The following is a 19,590-nucleotide window of genomic DNA, read 5'->3' on the forward strand; positions in this document are numbered from 1 at the left end:
GGCTTAATTGCCTTTATGAAGCATGAGTACGTAAAACTCCATCTTTTTCTTCTTTATAGGAAACCTGTCAAGTCAGTATGCTTGTGATCAGTTTACAATCTCTGCTGTTCTGAGCTGTTGCCCCTGGGCAGCGAACCTCCCTGCGGAACGGGCTCAGCTGTACTCAAGGTGCTACTGTGCAAAGCGAGGCTTGAGGACAGCCCCTGTCACGCCTACACAACAGTGAGAACCCAAGTGCCCAACTTGAACAGGAGCTTCACCTGCTTCTATCATACAGCTTTCATTCAGCATGTTATATTTATCAGCTCTAGGCATTACACAAGCAAATTCCTGTCTGCAAGACCTTGGTTACTTTTCTCAGAATCCTTTTCATTTCCTCTAGGAAATTTTAAAAAATAGAAGAGAGAGTAAAAAGTATGCTATTCCTTTACTGCTTCAAAGCATATTTTTCAGGAAAGTAAAGGCATGCTTTGTCTGAACTTATTAGTAATTCTGTACCGGATATGCTGCAAGATCCTTTATCTAAGACTGCAGAACATTTTGCCTTAAATCCCTAATTGGAAATGTTAATGAATCCTTGCAAGAAGGCTGAAACTCCCACATCCAAAGTTCCATGATCCTCTGGATATCAAAAGTTCAGATATCGAGTATGTCAGAAGCCTATAACCTTTTAAATTCCATCACATGTTTCTGAGCTCTCAGGTCCAGCTGAGTTCGCATTCATTTCAGTTTAAGTTGCAAGGACAGAATGTTTAGCAGCAGCATCCACAATGTAGCTATACAGCACAGGGCTTCCCATCCTCCACAACCTTTTATGGTTTGAATGTAGTTGCAAATCTAAGCAGATAACTGCAGCTGCCTTCAACTTTAATACAGAGGTCTAGCCAACAGAGCCTGCAGGTGCCAGCAGACAGTGATTCATTTAGATCCAAACAAGGGTATATTTGATTAAATAAGGGGCTTTGCCTGTCGGGGAGTGCACTTGTCTCTGGGCTGCAGCTCCTTCCCTAGGCAGAGGACATTGTGGAGTGAAATACAGTATACTTTGCACATCGGAAGCCTTGGGTATGATCCTTGGTGCTTCCACAGGAAGCAAGATGGAGCGAGGCAAGTAAGACCCGTTGGTCTCAGCTGACCACACATTACCTTCTGTAGCCATTCATTCAGCTCAAGCCAAAATCCGACTGCGTGTCTCAAGGTCTATAAATGGAGAGCCAGTTCCAAGGCTACATTTAAAAAAGAAAACCTATCTACAACGCACAAGCCAGGCCCCAGACGCTTGCCCCAGTCAAGAAAGACAGCAAAAGTTATCAACAGCATTCACAAAGCATCTTACATGAAGGGGAAATGCAGACGTCAGAGATGCTGGACCTGCTCCCACCACAAACAGGAGGATGATCATCCAGCAGAGACTGCAGCTTCTCATCCCTATCATGACAAGAACTGGTATCGTTTTCTGGCCTGGAGAAGAAAGGAGAATGCAGGGTGATGAATGTTTGCAGTATAAAAAGTTGTATGACAGTAAATTCTAGTTTCTTCTAATTACCTGAAATGATACAGAAGAAATTGAAATTATTTTATATTTCATATTGCAAACTAGTGCTAATGACATAATTTAAATGCATGACTGTAGCTCCCCCAAACCAGCTGATGTTAGACTATTTGAAATTAACACTTTTTCCTACTGCAATAAAGGAGCCAAGGAAAGGAAACCGTAACTCCTTGCAGTCTGAAAACCCCAAATACCAGCGGGACACTTAAAGAAAAAGACCATAGCATTGGGCCTGAGAGGTCTTCAATACTTAGCTTTTTCAAGGATTTAAGATTTGCTCCTGAATATTACAAGGATTTCACTTGACAGAGCAATATGCAATGCAGACTTAAAGCAAAGTATATCAGTAGAACCTGTTGGTTTCCCAAGTGAGGTGGATCAATGAGAAACTGGAGTAGCTGAAGGACAGAACAGGGACAAGATGGCTTAGTAATAAGCAGTAAAACACGGCAGAAGCAAGAGAAGTGTGAAAAGCTTGCGAAAAGAAGTTGGCAGACACAGAAAGTTTCCCTGCCCAATATCAAGTCGAAGTAACCAGACTACATTTCTAGTTAGAAAGGATGCAAGTCCAAGGAGGCAGTTTATGATTTTACGACTAAATCAGTTTCTAAGGAAACAGCTAGCAGAATATTAAGTAGTTCAGTTCCCCTTGAGTGATCTCAGCCAGTGACTATTTAAAGAGGAAGGGAAAAAAAGGCAGCTTTCCAGTATTTCCTGGCTCCCTCCGCTCCATACAGCAAGAGCTTGTCCATACAGGGATCCCATGACAATTCATCTGAAGTAACTAGAGCCTTGTCTGCACTGGGAAGTCATAGAAAAATTAGCATGGAATAGCTGCTACATGTGCAGTGGCTATTCTGCATTAATTTTCTGTGTGAATACTTCTATTCAGCACTAGAAATCCCCCCTCCTCCCTTTTCGGAGGTATCAACCAACAACTCAAAGAGATACGTTGTAGTATCTCCATCAACTGCTTCCGCTTTCACAATGTTTTTTAAACGGACTACGTTACATCGAGTCTCACATGAAGAGCTTCAAACAAGTTATATTCACTTCAATTCTGAATGCAAGTATTTACACAATTTTTTAATGTAGTTTAACTACCCTGCTGAATCCAAAACTTCAGATAATTCAGATCAACTATCCTGGTTGTCCCTGGGTAGATAAGCTGCATACAAGCAAAAAAATTGACATTTTTCACGCCATTTGATCTGATACACTTAAATTATTTTAAATATGAAATACAGTCAGATATTGTTTTCAAACTAAGGCAGTTAAGATTTGGTCACGTTTATTGCCTTGCTTTTGCAAGGCTTCCTAAAGGAGTATTTTCTCATTTTAGTAAATTAATTTGTACTAAAATTGGAACAACTCGAAAGCTATCAAAAGCTTGTCCTTTCCTGTTGTAAAATCTAGTAGTTTTCTTGCACACAAATTGGTTAGATGTAAAGCACAAAATTCTAATTCAGGGTGGTATCTCATGCTCCCTGCTAAAACATGGGAGCACCAAACACTCATATTTCTACCATATGGCCAGAGCAGGAGGGAAATTAATTTCACATTTTCACCATGTTAGATTTCTGCTGTTTACATTTTTCCTCCCTAGTATGCACAATGAGGCAACCTGTAAAGACTGCTTTACACCATTAAACTAACACTTCTCACACCCAAAGCTACCAGAACCAGTACAGTAGAAAAGGGATCTTAATTTGCACCCAGCAGTGACCTGAAGCTGTCTTGAAGGAGTAAGAGCTACACAGCTGTTGATAAGGAGATTCAGTTTTGACAAAATACATAACTAGCGTCACTCTGGTATCCCAAGATACTGTTAAGTAAAAGTACTGCCTGGGTGGTAGAGACACACACAATCACTCCTAGAGATTATTTCTGATGCTTAAACTGCAGTGCTCTACATGGCACCAGGAAATAAAAGACACTCCCCAAGGTTTGCCAATGTTCTTCTGACTTTCCTAGGAAAGTCACTTTGTTTTCACAAGCTTGTTTTTCACACAAAGTAGGAATGTAATGCTTAGACACTCCTAATGGTAACTAAGATTTACTCCTGAAAAAACCCTTTGTAAATTACCCTTTATTATACCTAAATTATCCACAGAATCAGTCCAGGTCTCCTAGCTCACCATGGGCAAAACATTGCAGGGGAAGTGGGACCCTGAACTCAGTAACACTGACCCCACAGTAAAGTGGCACTTTACTGTGTATATTAGCCAGTTTAGATTTTTAAGGCCTGCAGTTCTTTTGCAGGACTGCAGGAAAATGATTAGATAGTCACTATGCTAATAATAGGAGTTTGTATTAGTTGCTGTTTTCTTCTTATACACAAACACACACGCACACATTTAACGTACAGGGAGAGGGCTTGCAAATGCTATGGCCATGATGATGCTGCAAGAGCCGACCACCGTGAGAAAGGACACAAAGTAAAAACTCCAAATCTGCATTCAGGCTATACCAGGTAGAAGTAGGCGTCATGCTCAAACACACGACATTGTTTCCAGGCTAGTCCTCAGAAGAAGAATCAAGACTATTCAAGCCAAATTCTGCCCTGGGATAGCCAAAGGTTCTTTTTCTGCTTTGGAACTGTGCACTTCATTCATCTTGCTTTTTTTAAAAAAGAAATGCCTTCCTGGGTTTTTTCCATGCCTAGATCTGGTATGTTACACTTGTCCATTCTAAGGCCCTGGTAACATAATCAATATAATCCCCTATGAATGGCACAGCTGCCAAAAAGATGTATTTGGATGACTCAGGAGGGTTCCCAGTCAGATCACCTGCTTGTATGAATGCTAATGCAGAAGACAGGGAAGGGGGGGGGGGGGGGGAATAAGCAAACATGGGCAAGATAAAGCTGTGACCACTCCCTATCCTAAACTGTAGGCTTTGATTAGATTCAACTACACCTGTGTAACTACGACCTAAATCAGTCCTCACTGTTTTCTGTATGGATCTTCCACACTAAAATAAGGAAGAAAAGTATTTGAAGAAATAGAAATTATGAACATGAAAGTAAAGAGTGGCAGGGAGGATAACACAGGACAGTCTTCAAGACTTACACGTTCTTCTAAGAACCACCTCTACGTTCTACTTTCATTACACTGCTGTACTTGAAGTTACCCACACATTTTAATGTACTTGGCTATACCAATTCTGTGACTTTTGAGTACTACTATCTATACTTTGTTAAAGTGACTTGTAGACTCTCAGCTTAAGTATCTGCAGAAATGAAAACATTAAATCCTCATGATAAACTGCTGCCTGTATTGTAGCTACCTGGATTTGGTCAAATCCAAAACTGTATGCAACTGCAAGTAAAAAATCATTTAAATCTGAGATCTCATTGGGATTTTGCTTCCTCAGTCATGACAGTGAAAAGAAGTCCCGTTTCAGATATTAAAATATTAAGATACACTTGTTCTAACAGGAGGCAGAGCATATTCAAGGAGCTCTATAGCATAAGATTTCTTTATTCCATTTACAATGCAGCCTTCTACCTCTGATCCCAACCACGCCAAAAGCAAGGTGTCACAGACCCTCCCGCTAGAAAATATCTTTCTTCCAAAGCAGGAAATCCAACATAACAAATTGTTGTCTTTCCCATTTTCTTTTTAATCTGTCCTCTTATGGGTGAGCAGCAAATCTCCCCAGAGCAATATACTTTTTTGCTTATAAAGTGGAAGATCCCCAGCATTTTAGACATTCCATGCAACTCAGCAATAGAACATATTATGAGGAGATGAAAGGACTACAAACATGCAGGATATAACACAAATCTAAATCAAACCGATCAGTAAATGTTTACTCAGCAATTCCAAGTATGTGACGTCAGCCAATAGACCTTTCCCCGCCTACAATATTCTCCTTTGGAGATGATCTTTAAGGAATTACAATGGCAATGTGCTCTTAGGGTAGGGAAGGTTTATTTATGAGACACTGTTGGTGTTTTTTTGTTGCTTTTTTAAAGGAGCTTAAAAAAATAAAATTTAGTCTCATTTGTTTGGACTTACATCAGGTACACAGTTCTGTGATAACCTGGCGTCACAGGTCTCTGGAGAGGCTCATCTATACTCTGATGGACACCACAAAACAGCTTCTTCTTGGTTTTTGGAGTATGAGTCATTATCTGATACACAAGAAATAAATGGGGGCGGGGAGGGGAAGAAAGAATGCAGTGGAAAGACAGGTAACTGGAGCCACAGAGAAAATTCTATAGAATATTGCATCAGAAACTAAAGTGTGTTCTGGTGTAACTAGATAAAATTCCCTGGAGTCACTGTAGGCTGTTCCATGACATCTTATGTCAGGTCATGCTTCCGGCATCAGCACCGGTAGACCTATGGACTCCAGGATCCAGAAGGCACTTATCTTGAATTAGTCACAGCACACTAAACGGCATTCATGCAAATTTTACGCTTTTTAACCTGATGGGGTTTTGTTGCTAGAGGTAAGATATACAGTACTTGAACTGGCATAACACCTGCAGGAGCAGTTAACTTTTCAACTTCCCCCACCCCCCAAATAAGTTCAGACCAGCAGAGTGTTCCAGTATTAACTTGCTCAGCACTTTGCTTTGTGTGCCCACAGGCACTAACAGCACTAGAACCCTAAGGCTACCTTTAGCTTATTATTAAGCCACAGCCTGACCACCATCTAGGATAGGGTAGCTTCCTTTCTCAAGCTTATTTTATTTCCTCTGAACAGCAGCTAATAAAATAGACTGTGAAAGAGTCACAGCACTTTGTGGGTAGAACCCAGCTCTTCAAGCAACAAACTGAAGAAAAGATTTTAGAAAGTAATTAACTACTGAAGTTAAACACTTAATCCAGCAAACCAATTTATTTCAAGATCCTAATGAGTGGTACTCACTCCCAAGTATTCAGTTGTTAGCAGCTTCTCTCCTGCAAGCTCTCCCAGTTGAGGCTGCAAAACCTCACCTCTATTCAGATCAGCCTCCATGATGTCATGGTCCTGCAACAGCAACATGCAAGTTATTTGAGCCCAGGCTCCAAAAAGTTTTAATTTCAAATTTAGTTCTTTTCAGCAGTCACTTGGATGACACACACTGTCCATATAAATGACTGTCAGTACTGCACACATAAATGGTAATGTACAAGCATTTTCCTCCAAGAATGCAGACATCTGAAGACAAATTCAACTAACCTTTCGATATAACCAGAAACTAAAGAATCCTGAGGAAAAAACCCAACAACCCACCCCTTTTTTCCACAAATGCTACACCAAAAAATTACAGCATGCATTTCAAAAGTTGTTCTTTAAATTTCCAATCCCAAATAAGTATTTCTTGTTTGACCTAATAAAAGTTCAGGAAAAATCTCAGTCATTAGTATCTCTGTAGAACATGGCACGCTAGTCTGGAGAGATGCAATGCTCCATCCTTAACAAGCAGCTGGTATGAAGTTTGGAGTTTTAATTTTTGCAGATCTGTCCAAGTCAATCTAGTCATACAGTACAGACTGAAAAAGACCAACCTGATGGCATTTCTCAGCCTCGCTGGAGGTTGAGAAAAAAGGCTACCCCTGCCTCAAAGAAAAAAAACAATTAAAACTTATGGTAAGTAAATACTTTAAAAAAAAAAAAGAAAAAAAAGGGCACAAGAAAGTTAACATTCAAGCAAAGATGATGGTAAGAAACTTGTTACAAAACCTGCCTGGACCTTATTACGTTTCAGTATCATCTGACACTAATAAAAGCATAAATTTAAGTTAGATTATAACAACCAGCAGTAAAAATAAAGTAAGCACATCTTAATACAGTTCATAGTCTTTCCTGAACATAATGGTAGCATTCCATGAGACCGAAATGCCCATATGCATATTCAGCACTTCGGGGTATGTCCCTCTATCTTGACAAAAACACTGAAGTGATTTATTGCTGTTTATTCCCCAGCAGGGACCTCCTCCTAACATTTTATTATTCATTTCCAAGAAACAGAGGCATGATTTTTAATCACTCAAGACAAAAATCCTTATTGCTGGGCATTCAAAAGCCCTCCTCAGGCAGTGGTTCCTGAACGGTGAGACCATGGGTGTCTGACAGTAGCTGGTTTTAGAGCAGTGTGAAGTGGTAGCAGCAGCTACTTGGGTTTGCAAGGAAGCTTTAAAGCTGACAGTATGGGGCTGGTACAAAATTCTTGGAATCAGTACTTTAGGATACAAATATCTTACAAGATGGCAACAATCCTCTGTTGACTTTATTCCACAAAAACAAATGTAATCAACTTCTCAAGTGAAAAGTACCAAGAAATCACTCTCCTGTGCCTGTTTCTTGTATGAGTGATTCATCTTTCATAGAAGTTCTACAGCTTCTACAGATGTACAAGCCAGGAAATTTTAAAATTTGAGGGACGCCTCCAGCAAACCAAAAGTAGTAATTCAAAAACAAGATTGTATTTTTGTTTGTCTCTTCTGTGCTGCACAAGATACCCTAAATATGACCCACCCCAGATGCAGAAAATATGCTTTGCTTTTGAAACAGGTTGTGACGTAAATGAATCATTCCAGTAAGGTATATTGCAATAGCAATGCGGACAGCCTGGCATAAACTCAATTAAAAACAACAGCCACAAAACTTTGATGAGCCCTGGAGCACAAAGAAAATAAAACCCATTTTCACTTTAGTGAGATTTAGACTCAAATAGTTTTAAATATCCAAAGTAAGAAATACTTTCTACCACAAAGATTAGCTGATAATATGGACGCTTGGACAGTACTCTACAAAAACAGCACGAGGAAAAAAAAACAACAATGGAAGTGTGTACAGGGAAGGTATTTCCTACAATGGAAATGGTTGACTGATTCCAGTCTTTGTCTTGTGCAAATAACAAGGCTACCATCGCTCAGACCAAGTAGGTGTTGGCTTCCCCAGAGCTCTACAGGCTTGCTTTTTTTCAAGTTCAATGACCCTGTACCAAATGGCTTAAAAAAACTCCAATTTTTTGTTTTGATGTAGTTATTCTCATTGCTCATCACCTCCTCATTCACAGGTGTCAAGCAGAGATAAAAAGTACGGACACAAAGGGCTCAGTTCAGTAGCCCACAGTACCATCCAATGCTACTTTGAAATATCCCGCCTGGTGTTCCACTGTGGCTCTGAAAGGGTGCAAGCCTCCCACAGGTCCCAAGTCACATCTGACAGCCTTGTGCCAGTGCTTCTGATGCTGTAGTTAAACTTAAAGAGACATTAGATGCTTCTGTGTGAACTCTAACTGAAGCAGCTACAGCAATACTACCAATAAGCCACAGTGTTCTAAGGTTTAGAGGAAAACTTTTCCATAATGTATTTGTTCACATATGGATTTAATAAAAGCCCGAGTTTTTCTGTAAGTGCTTTGAAGATACCAAATTGTTAATCCTCTTCCTCCTCCTAAAGATGTATTCTCTAGATGCCTAGCCATAGGAGATAAGGCTGTGTAGGATCTCAGGACGATATTCAATTTGCCTTTCTCTCCAAAGCAAGGTAAGTTACAATCAACTCCTAATTACCTGGGAAGCTGGGTAGGTGTGAAAAATAACCCAGATAATGGAAAACACACAGATGAACACTAGTAGGCTAAGCAACAATCACCTATATCAAAGCAAAAACCCCACACTCCAAATGCCACAATATACTGTACTTTGAAAAAAAAATATTTGCAGATATGCTTTATAAAGTCTGGTGGATATATTTTTTTTAATATGGTACATTAATGCAGCATCAAGAGCTTACAGTTTTCTTCAAGGATGCTTTACAGAAGACTGCCTGCTCTGTCTCTCTTACATGTTACAGTCAGAACATCACCCTGATCTTTCATCCAGCCCTCTGCATGCATGATGTATTTAACTTCTCACAGATCGCCTTGCTTTCCCCAGGTTCCGCCTCTTCCATTATTCTGGTTGACACGTTTTGCTGGACAGAGGATGCCAGTTTATCGTTTCTGGGAAGTACCTCTCCCTGTCAACCTCGCTCTCCGACATTATTTAACATACCAGGTAGCTGAGCCTGAACGAGTCCCTCCTCTGCCTCCTTGTACAGAAAAAGAGCTTTGACAGACGTACTGTCACTCCATCACTGAAATAACACAACTGGTGCCCTGTTCACCTGTTACTCTAAGGCTGCAGCAGACATTGGCAGCTAAGTCCTCTAATGTAATGGCTTGAAGTCCTGCCATTAGGTCTGTGATTAAGCTGTCTTTACTTTGATGTACTCTCTAGCTGAAGTGTATTTGCACACTGCAGTTTACTGATTTTATTCCAGGTGCTGAGTGGCAGGGCATCAGAGGGCGTCTGATAAATCGTCACCATACGGTTATCTAACATAGCTCCAATTTGTAACTAAACTTTTGAATTAGAGTGACGATATCATGTATTTACTTTTATAAGCAGCTTTTAAAGATGGTCCAAGTCAAATAAAAAGCAGATGTAAAGATCAAATACTGAAGATAAATTAAGTTAGTATTTAACAGAACAGTCAAGAGAATATTAAGCACCAGAAAATATGCACTGTAACTGTGGCTGTCAACACACCCCAGATGGCTAACATAAAGGTGGATAAGTACTGCAGAAGCCAGGGCATCCTGAGCTCTACACTAGTCAATTAAAAGCTCAGGTACACCTGAAAGTCCATTTATTTCTGAACAACAGTATGCACACAGACATTTGTATTCAGTTTATACGCTCCACTGTCACACATTACAAAACTTCTGAGTGTATGATGCCCTTAGAAGTCTCAGAACTACCCTCCAGCAGGCTCAACTACATCTTGGCAGTGGTGTTTAGGAGAAAGTCATTACCATAAGATCTGCTCAAAGCCAAGAGAGAATTCAACAACTCTAAATTAAATGCAGATAAAAGCAAAAAAACATGAAAGGTAATAGTAACAGCATGGGAACCTTTGCACACAAAATTTTGGAAACAGTAAAAGCTGAGGCAAAACCTGCAAACTAAGTCTGTATAAAAGTAATTTTGTTGTTTCTTAAGTTGTGCAGGTATAAATACTGGTATTGAGTGGATCAGCAACTCTATAATATCAGTAAGCAGCCTGAATGCATGCCACTAAATTGGCAATATATGAACATATTCTGAAATACATTCAGTTCGTAGTAGTTTAAAAGTTACATAAAGGCAAGATTCTGATAAAGTTTTCCAAAACTTTGTTGCCAGATCACAACATCAGATGTTATCACAGAACCCCAAAGAACAATAACTCACTGCATTTCCAAAATACAAGAGGGCTCCAAGCGCTGAGGCAGTGAGTCAACAGATCTTTGCTTATTTAACAACATAACATCATGCATTTCGTGTAGCATTTTGCTGCCATGCTGTTTGCAAACTATTCTAAACCAAGAGACTAAGAAACCAAGCATCCTTGAAGCAGAACAGAATTATAGTTGCCACCAGCAATAAAGATTTAGAACATGCCACAATTAATGTTACACTAGAAAGAGTTTTACAATTGGCTTAATGAGACTTTGTCTTTTTAATGCAACGGCAAAGCTAACGAAAAACTGAAATTGGACACTTCTCCGTTTCAAAACACTAGTTATTTTTGATTCACGGAAGAAGCGACAGAAGTCTGTTTTAACCACATGATGGTTCAGTGGTAAAAATGCCTTTCAAAATTATTTGACCTAAAGCCTTGGCTGGGATTGTGAGCAGCAACAACTTGTCTAGGGGGTATGACTGAATAGGAGAATTCACCTTCCTTTCATTCCCAAGAGCAGGTAAAGTAACAGAAGTGCTCAACACTATCATGCAATTCAATGCCACACCTTTCACGAAGGAGCTCCTTATCTCTGTGCTTTCCCAACAGAACACAGTATCCTTCAAAAAAGTATTCTAGAGTTCAAGCGAAAATATCACCAACTTGGATTCTCACGACACACCTAGGACACCCAAACCCTTGGAACACCAGTTTAAGGGTGTTAAGCAGCATAATAAAGGGAAGTTATAATGATTATTATAATGATATTATAATATAATGCAGAAAGCATATCTTGCACACCAAGCATTGATTTCAGATGGGAGCAGTGGAAAGATTACTGAAAACTCACTTCAGGGCTGCAGGAGGTGAAACAATTACAATAATCTTAACCCTATTAGAAAAAAACCAGTTTACCCCCTTGCAACAAAAGGGGGAGAGCCAATTGTTAAATTAAACTTCCTTGTAGCTCTAAACTTAGTTTCCACATAGCCCTAAATTTAGGCAGTCACAAGGGTAATTAGTTCACATGTTCACCACCTATTGTGCCACAACACAGAAACAAGCTAAATAATGCAACCGGTGCAAAACTACCCTGGACGCTGCCAGGCAAAGGCTGGATCCTGCAAATGCTGCACCTGACAGCAGCTGAGCGGGCACTACACCTTTTACAACTGGGACATTTACATTTTTCTCTGCTTTCAAAACATAAAAGGCTCAATGAGCACTTGAAAATGCATTAAGTCACCCTGCAGTAACAAGGCAAGTTTTAGACTGTAGCTTGGTTATCACTGTTCACTAGCATTAATGTGTAACAACCTAGTAGATCCTGGATGCAACTGACCTGGTAAGTTTTGTGTCTTATTCTTTGTTGGTTCAGGACCAAAACTTATGTTTTGTCTAAAATCTTGGTTTTTGGTAAATATGTTCTCCAGTAATATTTCTAATACAAGAATGTTGAACATTTTGCAGAGATCATTAGCTCTCCAAGTCACTGACTTCTTCAGGAAAAATACGTTACATAATTGTAGGTGTACATACACATCCACTTAAATATGTTCAAACACTGTTCCAAAGACATCTACTGTAGCTGTTCTTTTAAACTTCTCACAAAAGACTTCTCAATAAAAGAAAAACGCTATGTGGTAGACTTTTCAGATAAAACTCCCATGTTATTCCCTACAAAGTGTATTTTCAAACCCTTCGCATGCACTTATGGTGGCGTAGCAATGACAACATGATCAGTGTAGACTGGGTTGAACATTTCCCTCACGTAATTTATACCTTGCTTTGCTTGTTAATTTAGATGACCAAATATGCTGTGTTGTCTTCATAGAGTAATGGGATCCCAGGTGTAGACAGCTTCTTAAAAGATGCTGAAGTATTCGTATAAAATGCATTTATTAGCAGAGCTATAAATACACAGCTAACAAGTTTATATTTACTATGATATAGTTTCTCATGCTTACTTTCTTTTCTTTCTTTTTAATTTGTAATTACTGTTTTCCTTCATTACATACAATGTATTAAATATGTTTCAAAGTTTCTAAACAGCAAAAGAAGTCACACCCTGAACAGAAAATACCTTAAGAAAAAGTGACAACCTGTTTATAAACTATTCTAGTAATATATGCGTTAATTTGCTTCCTTTATTTTTAATTGCTGAAATGGGTCTGCTTGAAAGCAAGATTTCTACTGTTGCAGAATCTCCTAATCTCTTTACTTATTTCAAGCCATAATCCTTTAGTTATCACAGAGGTGGTGACTTGCCAGAATAAAAGAGTAGGACTTCAAATGAAGAAAAGGTAATTGAAACAGATCCAATTTCCCTGTTAATGCAAGAATAATTAAATAAAAGTAAAAAACAAAACCAAAACCCGCCAAAAAACAAAGTCCGGTTTATTGACACAAATACTTTCTGTCTAGAAGGTTAAGGATTTTTCCAAAAGGTGCCAGAAGGCCTTTATACTTACTTCCACATCCTCCTCTTCCTCTTCATCGTCAGATATAATACTATCATTTAATGGCTCTTCTAGAAAGAATGGAGTATTGTACAAGTTAACAGAATATCTAGTTATTGCCCCTCTTTTGAAAAGTAAGATTTAGCTTGCTTGTCACACAGACATCCCATTGTTCAAGACACCTATTGGAATTATTTGTTCCCATAAAGCATTCTAGAAGTCACTGAAATCAATTCATATTTGGGAAAATGGCAGAAACAGAAACACTCTAGAATAGTTCTTTTCTCATAAATTCCACTATGATGTCTCTCTGTATTCACTGACAAGACTTGAACTAAGTTTGTTCACTTGCAAGTTTGTCTATTTTTCAACTAATTTTTAATAAAAGACTCTACTTCTCCCTATAAACACTTCAAGATTATACTCTTTTATACATAGAATGTTTATTGTAACTTTGGACAAACTCATTTCCTTAGAAAAAAAGCACTCAGGCTTATGCTGGAAGTCTGTATGGTCAACTTTTACCCACCGATCAGGCAAAACATTTAAAAAATACCATCCACAGGTAGAAGTGGAGCAATTCTATAACCTTGGTTAACAGCTACTGCATAGTGGCAATAGGACTTAAATACTTTATTTGTTCTTTTTACAAGCCAGAACCATAAGAAAATGCTGTCTTCTGCTCTTTCCAAAAGCCAAAGCAAGCAGTCAAACTCGTATTTTTACTGTACAGAAAAAAATAATCAGAATTCACATCCTTTTCATTATTTGCTTTCTCTTTCTCCAGCCCTCCCTTCAGCCACAGTAAGTATTCCACCTCCTCATACTTGTCTGTATTAACACAGCATCTACAACTCCTGGGACCCGTCAACATACTCTCCAGAAAGGATGGTCTCTGCCCCCTATTCAAGATAAGCCATTTCAGATAACAAAGCTACACTCCTCAACAGAGCAAGAGAGGAGCAGAGACAGACCTAGTCCCTAAATCCTACCTCACAAATTGTATCATCTGTTTATTTTTGCAGTTGACAGCAGTCTCTCATTACTATGAGGCTCTGGCATGAAGGAAACCAGTCAAGGTCATTCTATTTACAATCCCAAAACTTTGGAACTGAGACCTACTCAGCCTTTTATTTCTTCTTTATAATGGTAACACCAAATGAAATTTTAAAATAAATCTGACATTCAAATCCTGACATTCACTACTCACCCCCTCTCAGACCATCACACTATTGTTATTTGTTGAGAGTCTCAATGCCAAGTTAAAACACGAGCTTTCTTACGGCTTTTGTGAAAGATTTACAGCTCAGATAGCTGCATCTGTTCTTCTGACCTGAATTGAGCTGCTTGATAATAAATTCAATCTGCCGGATCATCTCTGCGTTTCTTTCCTTGATAAAGCAGCGCAGAATTTCTTCCATTCCCTGGATGTAGTGGAAAACATTGCTAGATCAGTATTTCAATGTGACCAAAGTGACAGAGTTTTGTTAGCTAAAATGTTATTTTTTTTGTAAGGAAAAACAGAGGCGGTGTGAAACAAACCACCGTGCCCAGCTCTAAGCACTCCGTTTTATCCATATGATAAAGATGGATATATGCTGTCTAGAGGCTTCTAGGTTTAAATACAGAAGTATTCACAATGAATGGCAAATTTTTACCATAGATCTGCTGCTTCTGCCTGATGAACTCAGTCCACAGTAGGCCACAGAAAAGGCAAATTTGCATTCACAGAGACAACGGTGCAAGGTTCACAGAAGGAAAGCAAAAAGCAGGACCAACTCTGACCTTCTCCTAAACCCAGTTTCTCTCTTTGTGGCCCCTTATGGGCTTGATGTTGTGTCTTTAATCATTTAAGATGACTTCCAACTCTCTGTGCGGTAAAACATCTGATAACAATTATGTCTCCTTTCACAGGATATCAATTCCTAGTTCTGCTAAAACCTACCTCTTGCTGCCTTCCCCAGCTAACTATGTCTGTACCAGGCAGAAACAAAGGCAGCAAGAGGAACTCATCCTCTTAGTGGCTATTAACTGTGCAGAATGAGTTAAATAAGGGGAAGAAGTAGCAGGTCAGATTAAAGCATCTCACGGGCCACATCCAGTTTACAAAATGCTAGATTGACAACTGTTCTAAAATAACACATTTAATCTACAATTTAGACAGAATCCTTCACACTGCTGGGGCTCCACTTCTGGGAAAAGGCCAAATATGGCAAAAGTGGTTGAGACATACATTCATACCTGCCTGAATATCAAAAGGTGGGGGGCCTCTTGTGGATTCCCTTCTCAGAATGCCATGGCTCCTACCTCACAACCCTGCTGCACACTGCTCAACAGGTACCTGTGTGCATGCCATCTTTGGCATATGCATTAACCTTTGTGCTATGCAAAGCAGTACTTTATTACCATTGCTCTAGCTTCTTCTCGGATAGAAGGGATGTCAAGAATGCTGTACAGTGCTCCGTTCACATATGGTTGTATCTAAGAGGAAGAAATAATCATATCACGTAAGAAACACTCTTACATTCACTCCAGCTGACTATAACCAAAATTTAAGGGTGAAGGTGCAGAACAACTATTTTCAGAGAGTTTAATCAGGCTAGCCTGCACTTGCAAAAATTCCCACTCGGGAAGCAGTGAACTTTTAGGATGCAAATATACTGTGATATGGTTGATCTAAATCAGTACTGCTGCATGCCAACTTCCCCCTCACCCCTTTTGAAGATGCATACTTGCAAAGTGACTGAGCCCTTAAAAAAAAAAAAAAAAAAAAGAAGAAGAAGAAGAAGAAGAAGAAAAAGGTTAGTTTCTGACAAACACTACTGGCAGTACAAAAACCAGGACAAAGAACAGGGACAAGACTGCGTCAGCATAAACTCAAGACAGGCTTTAAGCATTTTAGCTTTAGGCAGGATGATGAAAGCTGTAGCAGCTTCAAACATCCTCTCACTCTGCTGCCTGTTACTCTCCTCAGCAGAGGCAAAAAACCAGCCAAGCATTAAGGCTCTGTATTATGACTACTGAAAGCAACCTCTGCCCAACAGGTTTTATCAGCACTTATGTGACCCTTTGTATTGGCAAGTTATATGTCTATACCCTTGGAAAAATGAACAATGAGCTAGGCTGGGAGCCAGGGAAGCAAGGAAAGATAAGGGACTGGGATTTGCACAAGGATTCCACAGCTTCTCAGAAAGCTCTTCTGGCACCCAACAGCACCGCCTTCTACCTTCAACTTTGGTAACAAAACTTCTATCAGCTGCACTGGTGCAAACTAGGTTGTAAGAATGCATCCTCAGGGAAATTTCAAGGTCATTCTAGACCACAGACTTCAACAATATGATAGCATTTTCTAAGTACTCCAGTCTAGGGACCAGGATGTTATTTTGTATTACTATTTATTGTATTAAACTTTCATCATTCATAAAAACAAAGCTAGTGAAAGAGTCCAATAAAGTATACCAAGTTTCATCTTAACCAAAATAGTGCTAGTAAAGAACTGATCTACATCTTCTAATGAATTCATAAAATGTGGACTAAACACTTCATTGAAATTTCTTCTCTATTTTCAGTTTAAATTATAAACAACCCCCCCCTTGATGATACAATCATTGTATGTAAACGTAAGACACCAGAGTTTACATTTCATTTTTACTAGAAGTCACCTAACACCTTGTACAATCATCACGAATCACCCTACCCTAGTAAAAATTCTGCCTCTCCCCGATTTGCCTGTATTTTCTTCCGCCTTGAATTTCACTGCATGTTTAAAGAAGTGGTCCTCTGCAGAGACAGCGGAAGCAACACTTTGTACAGCACACAGTGGAAACCAGAGTGATGTGCTGAAAAGTATTAGGTAGAAACAACTAATAGTTTTTACATTTTCCTCTGATGTAGTTTAATTTAGCATCTAAGATGCAAGTTTGTCTGGAGACAGACAAGAAATGAACCACAAAATGGTTAAATGGCAGGTTACATGAAGTGGCAGATAAAAAGATACTGGGGCTTGATTGTCACAAGTGTACTGCTTTCTTATAATATTCCTTAAAACTACAAGCAAATTTTCTTCTTTGCACCTGAGGTTTTGCATAATGTGTTTGTACCACACACTGTTCATCTCGTGAACTAGTTAAGTTTGAGACGATTTGGTGTGAGATGACATCTCAACAGCATCAGAAACTGCAATTAGGCAGCACATGGATTGCATTATAACTATGCAACTAAAAGAGTTTCATTCTTAGCTGTCAACATATGTTAAAGACATAACTATGTCTAGAAAGACCAGTGCCCAATTGAGTAAGATTTACGTAATTGTGAATTTTAGGAAAATGTCACACTGCTTAATTAAATGAGGGTCTAATAAGGAAACAAAGCCAATTTACTTTTTTGAAATTCTTACTTTGTTGCTTTTTTTAATCTTTTTCTTTCCACCTTTTCATTAACCCGAAGTTTGCTGTACAAATACCTCATGATTCTCGTGGCCAAGGAGATCAGAGAGAACTTTGAGCACATGGTTTGCGATCCTCGCACACATTTTCTTCCCTGCAAAAGTAGAAAACCTAAATATGCTTGAAAAAATACATCAGAACAGAGCAAGATTCCTAGTCCTTAAAACCAGTACTAAATATAATTTACAACACAGCACTATTACTCCTTGTTCCTGCCAAATACTGCTCAGCGTAACTGAGCTGAAATCAGTGGAGTTACTCTGGATTTATACAGCTGTAATCTGGGACAGGACGTAACACAAAGGGATTTTAAGAAGGCATTATTTTGCTTATGGCAAGCAGTTGATTTTTCACCCTTACCTTACTTTCCTTTTTAAAGGGAAACTTACTTTAAGCCCCTTTTAAGTCTCTTGGACATAGACAGGACCTTATTTTCTTGGGCAGACTCTCTACATAGTAGAAGTGAAGCATGCAAGCATTTCACTCCACGAGGTGAAGATTAAGCTCCTTGCCATTACTCAACTCAGTTCTGACTTTCTTTTATACAAACAAATCTCTTGCTCAGGTATAAAGCTCCTTTGAAAAGTGGCCTGGAATGCAAGAATGCCAGTCCTCACATATGGATATGAAAAAAAGAATAAAATCTTAGAGGGTTCAGTTGATTCAGAGGGTTCAGCTCTCTTAATTCTTTAGATTTTGGTGAAGCTAACTCTCCATAGTCTGGGATTCTTGGGAAAGAGATCTGCTCAAAAGCACTGATTGTAACACTCAAATGTCTCTGGTCATATGAGTCCCTGCTAATTATAGTCACTTGAAAGAATTCAGGTATATCAGAAAAAAAAAAGATTCACAGTCTTCCCTATCCATTTCTTGGAATAAGGTTGTAATTCAAAATGCAAGACACCTGCACGCCGCAGACAGAGATTCATGAGCAAGGCAACAGAATACTCCAGTGTGTAATCAGACAGGCAATCTGTATCTGTTAGAACATCAACCAGCCAGTAAATGAGCCCATCTTTGATCATTGTCGACTGCAGTGCACGCCTAGGATTGAAAAACAAAAAGCCCACAAAAATCAGACCACAACATAAAGAGCTTTCAAATACATTTATAGCCAATATAAGCACATTAAAACCATACTTCATCTACCTGCTACACACTAGCCTGCCAATAAAAAAACCCCAAACCACCCATTTTGGCACAATCAATTAAACTAAGGAATTAACAAAGTCTGAAGAAATGGAAGATGCATATTCCTATAGGGTTAGAGGAGTAGTTTTTCTGGGTGGGTTGTGTTTTGTTGTTTTGTTTTGGGTTTTGTCTGTAAGTTTCTTCACTGTTTTTTAAGGCGCTCAACTCCACCTTAAAATGCATTTTCAATTGTCTTAAAATTGGTAAGAAAACCCAGCTACACACAACAGACCCATAAAACAAATGCGTTACTACTTCTGCCATAGGTAGCCACAGCACTTCTGTACTGTTGATTTGACAGATGGGATTTTTTGCCTAAATCTAATTGCTCTTTTCTCTAGAGATTCTTCAATCACGTATTCTTTTAATTCAACCTGTAGTTGCCCTTGAAAAGTATACTAAATGAAGTTCCAGGTGGTCAACCATGATCTCCTACAACAGAAATTCATTGTTTTACAATACAAAAAAGAAGTATATAATGGTAGAAAAGTCTTTACTGCAGAACATAATTTTTAATCACATTATTTTCAATAGGCAGTTAAGTCTAAATTAAAAAGATCAAAGCAGCTATTTTCCTGGTCTTAGTACTTGGGATTTGGATTACTCCTGAAAGCTCAGATGCTTTCTCAGTCCTGGATCTTGCAGCAGGTCTGTGGCTTGGACTGAGCAAAACAGGGGAGCATCCAATCACACGTTTTTTAAAAGAAGTCCCTCATGTCAAGTATCTGCA

The 19,590-nt window shown here is 39.0% G+C and overlaps 1 protein-coding gene across 1 annotated transcript in view; it reads right to left on the reverse strand.

Annotated features, from left to right (window-relative positions):
• ARMC9 (armadillo repeat containing 9) overlaps positions 1-19,590 on the reverse strand; it is a 91,207-nt gene that overhangs the window by 29,968 nt on the left and 41,649 nt on the right. The window contains 8 exon segments of the mRNA XM_080409342.1: positions 1,337-1,461; positions 5,575-5,690; positions 6,434-6,535; positions 13,237-13,295; positions 14,558-14,648; positions 15,631-15,705; positions 17,687-17,763; positions 18,574-18,713. Coding sequence (XP_080265468.1) covers positions 1,337-1,461; positions 5,575-5,690; positions 6,434-6,535; positions 13,237-13,295; positions 14,558-14,648; positions 15,631-15,705; positions 17,687-17,763; positions 18,574-18,713 — 785 coding nt within the window.

Source organism: Falco punctatus, assembly GCF_963210335.1.
Source record: "Falco punctatus genome assembly, chromosome: 13".
Lineage (NCBI taxonomy): Eukaryota > Metazoa > Chordata > Aves > Falconiformes > Falconidae > Falco > Falco punctatus.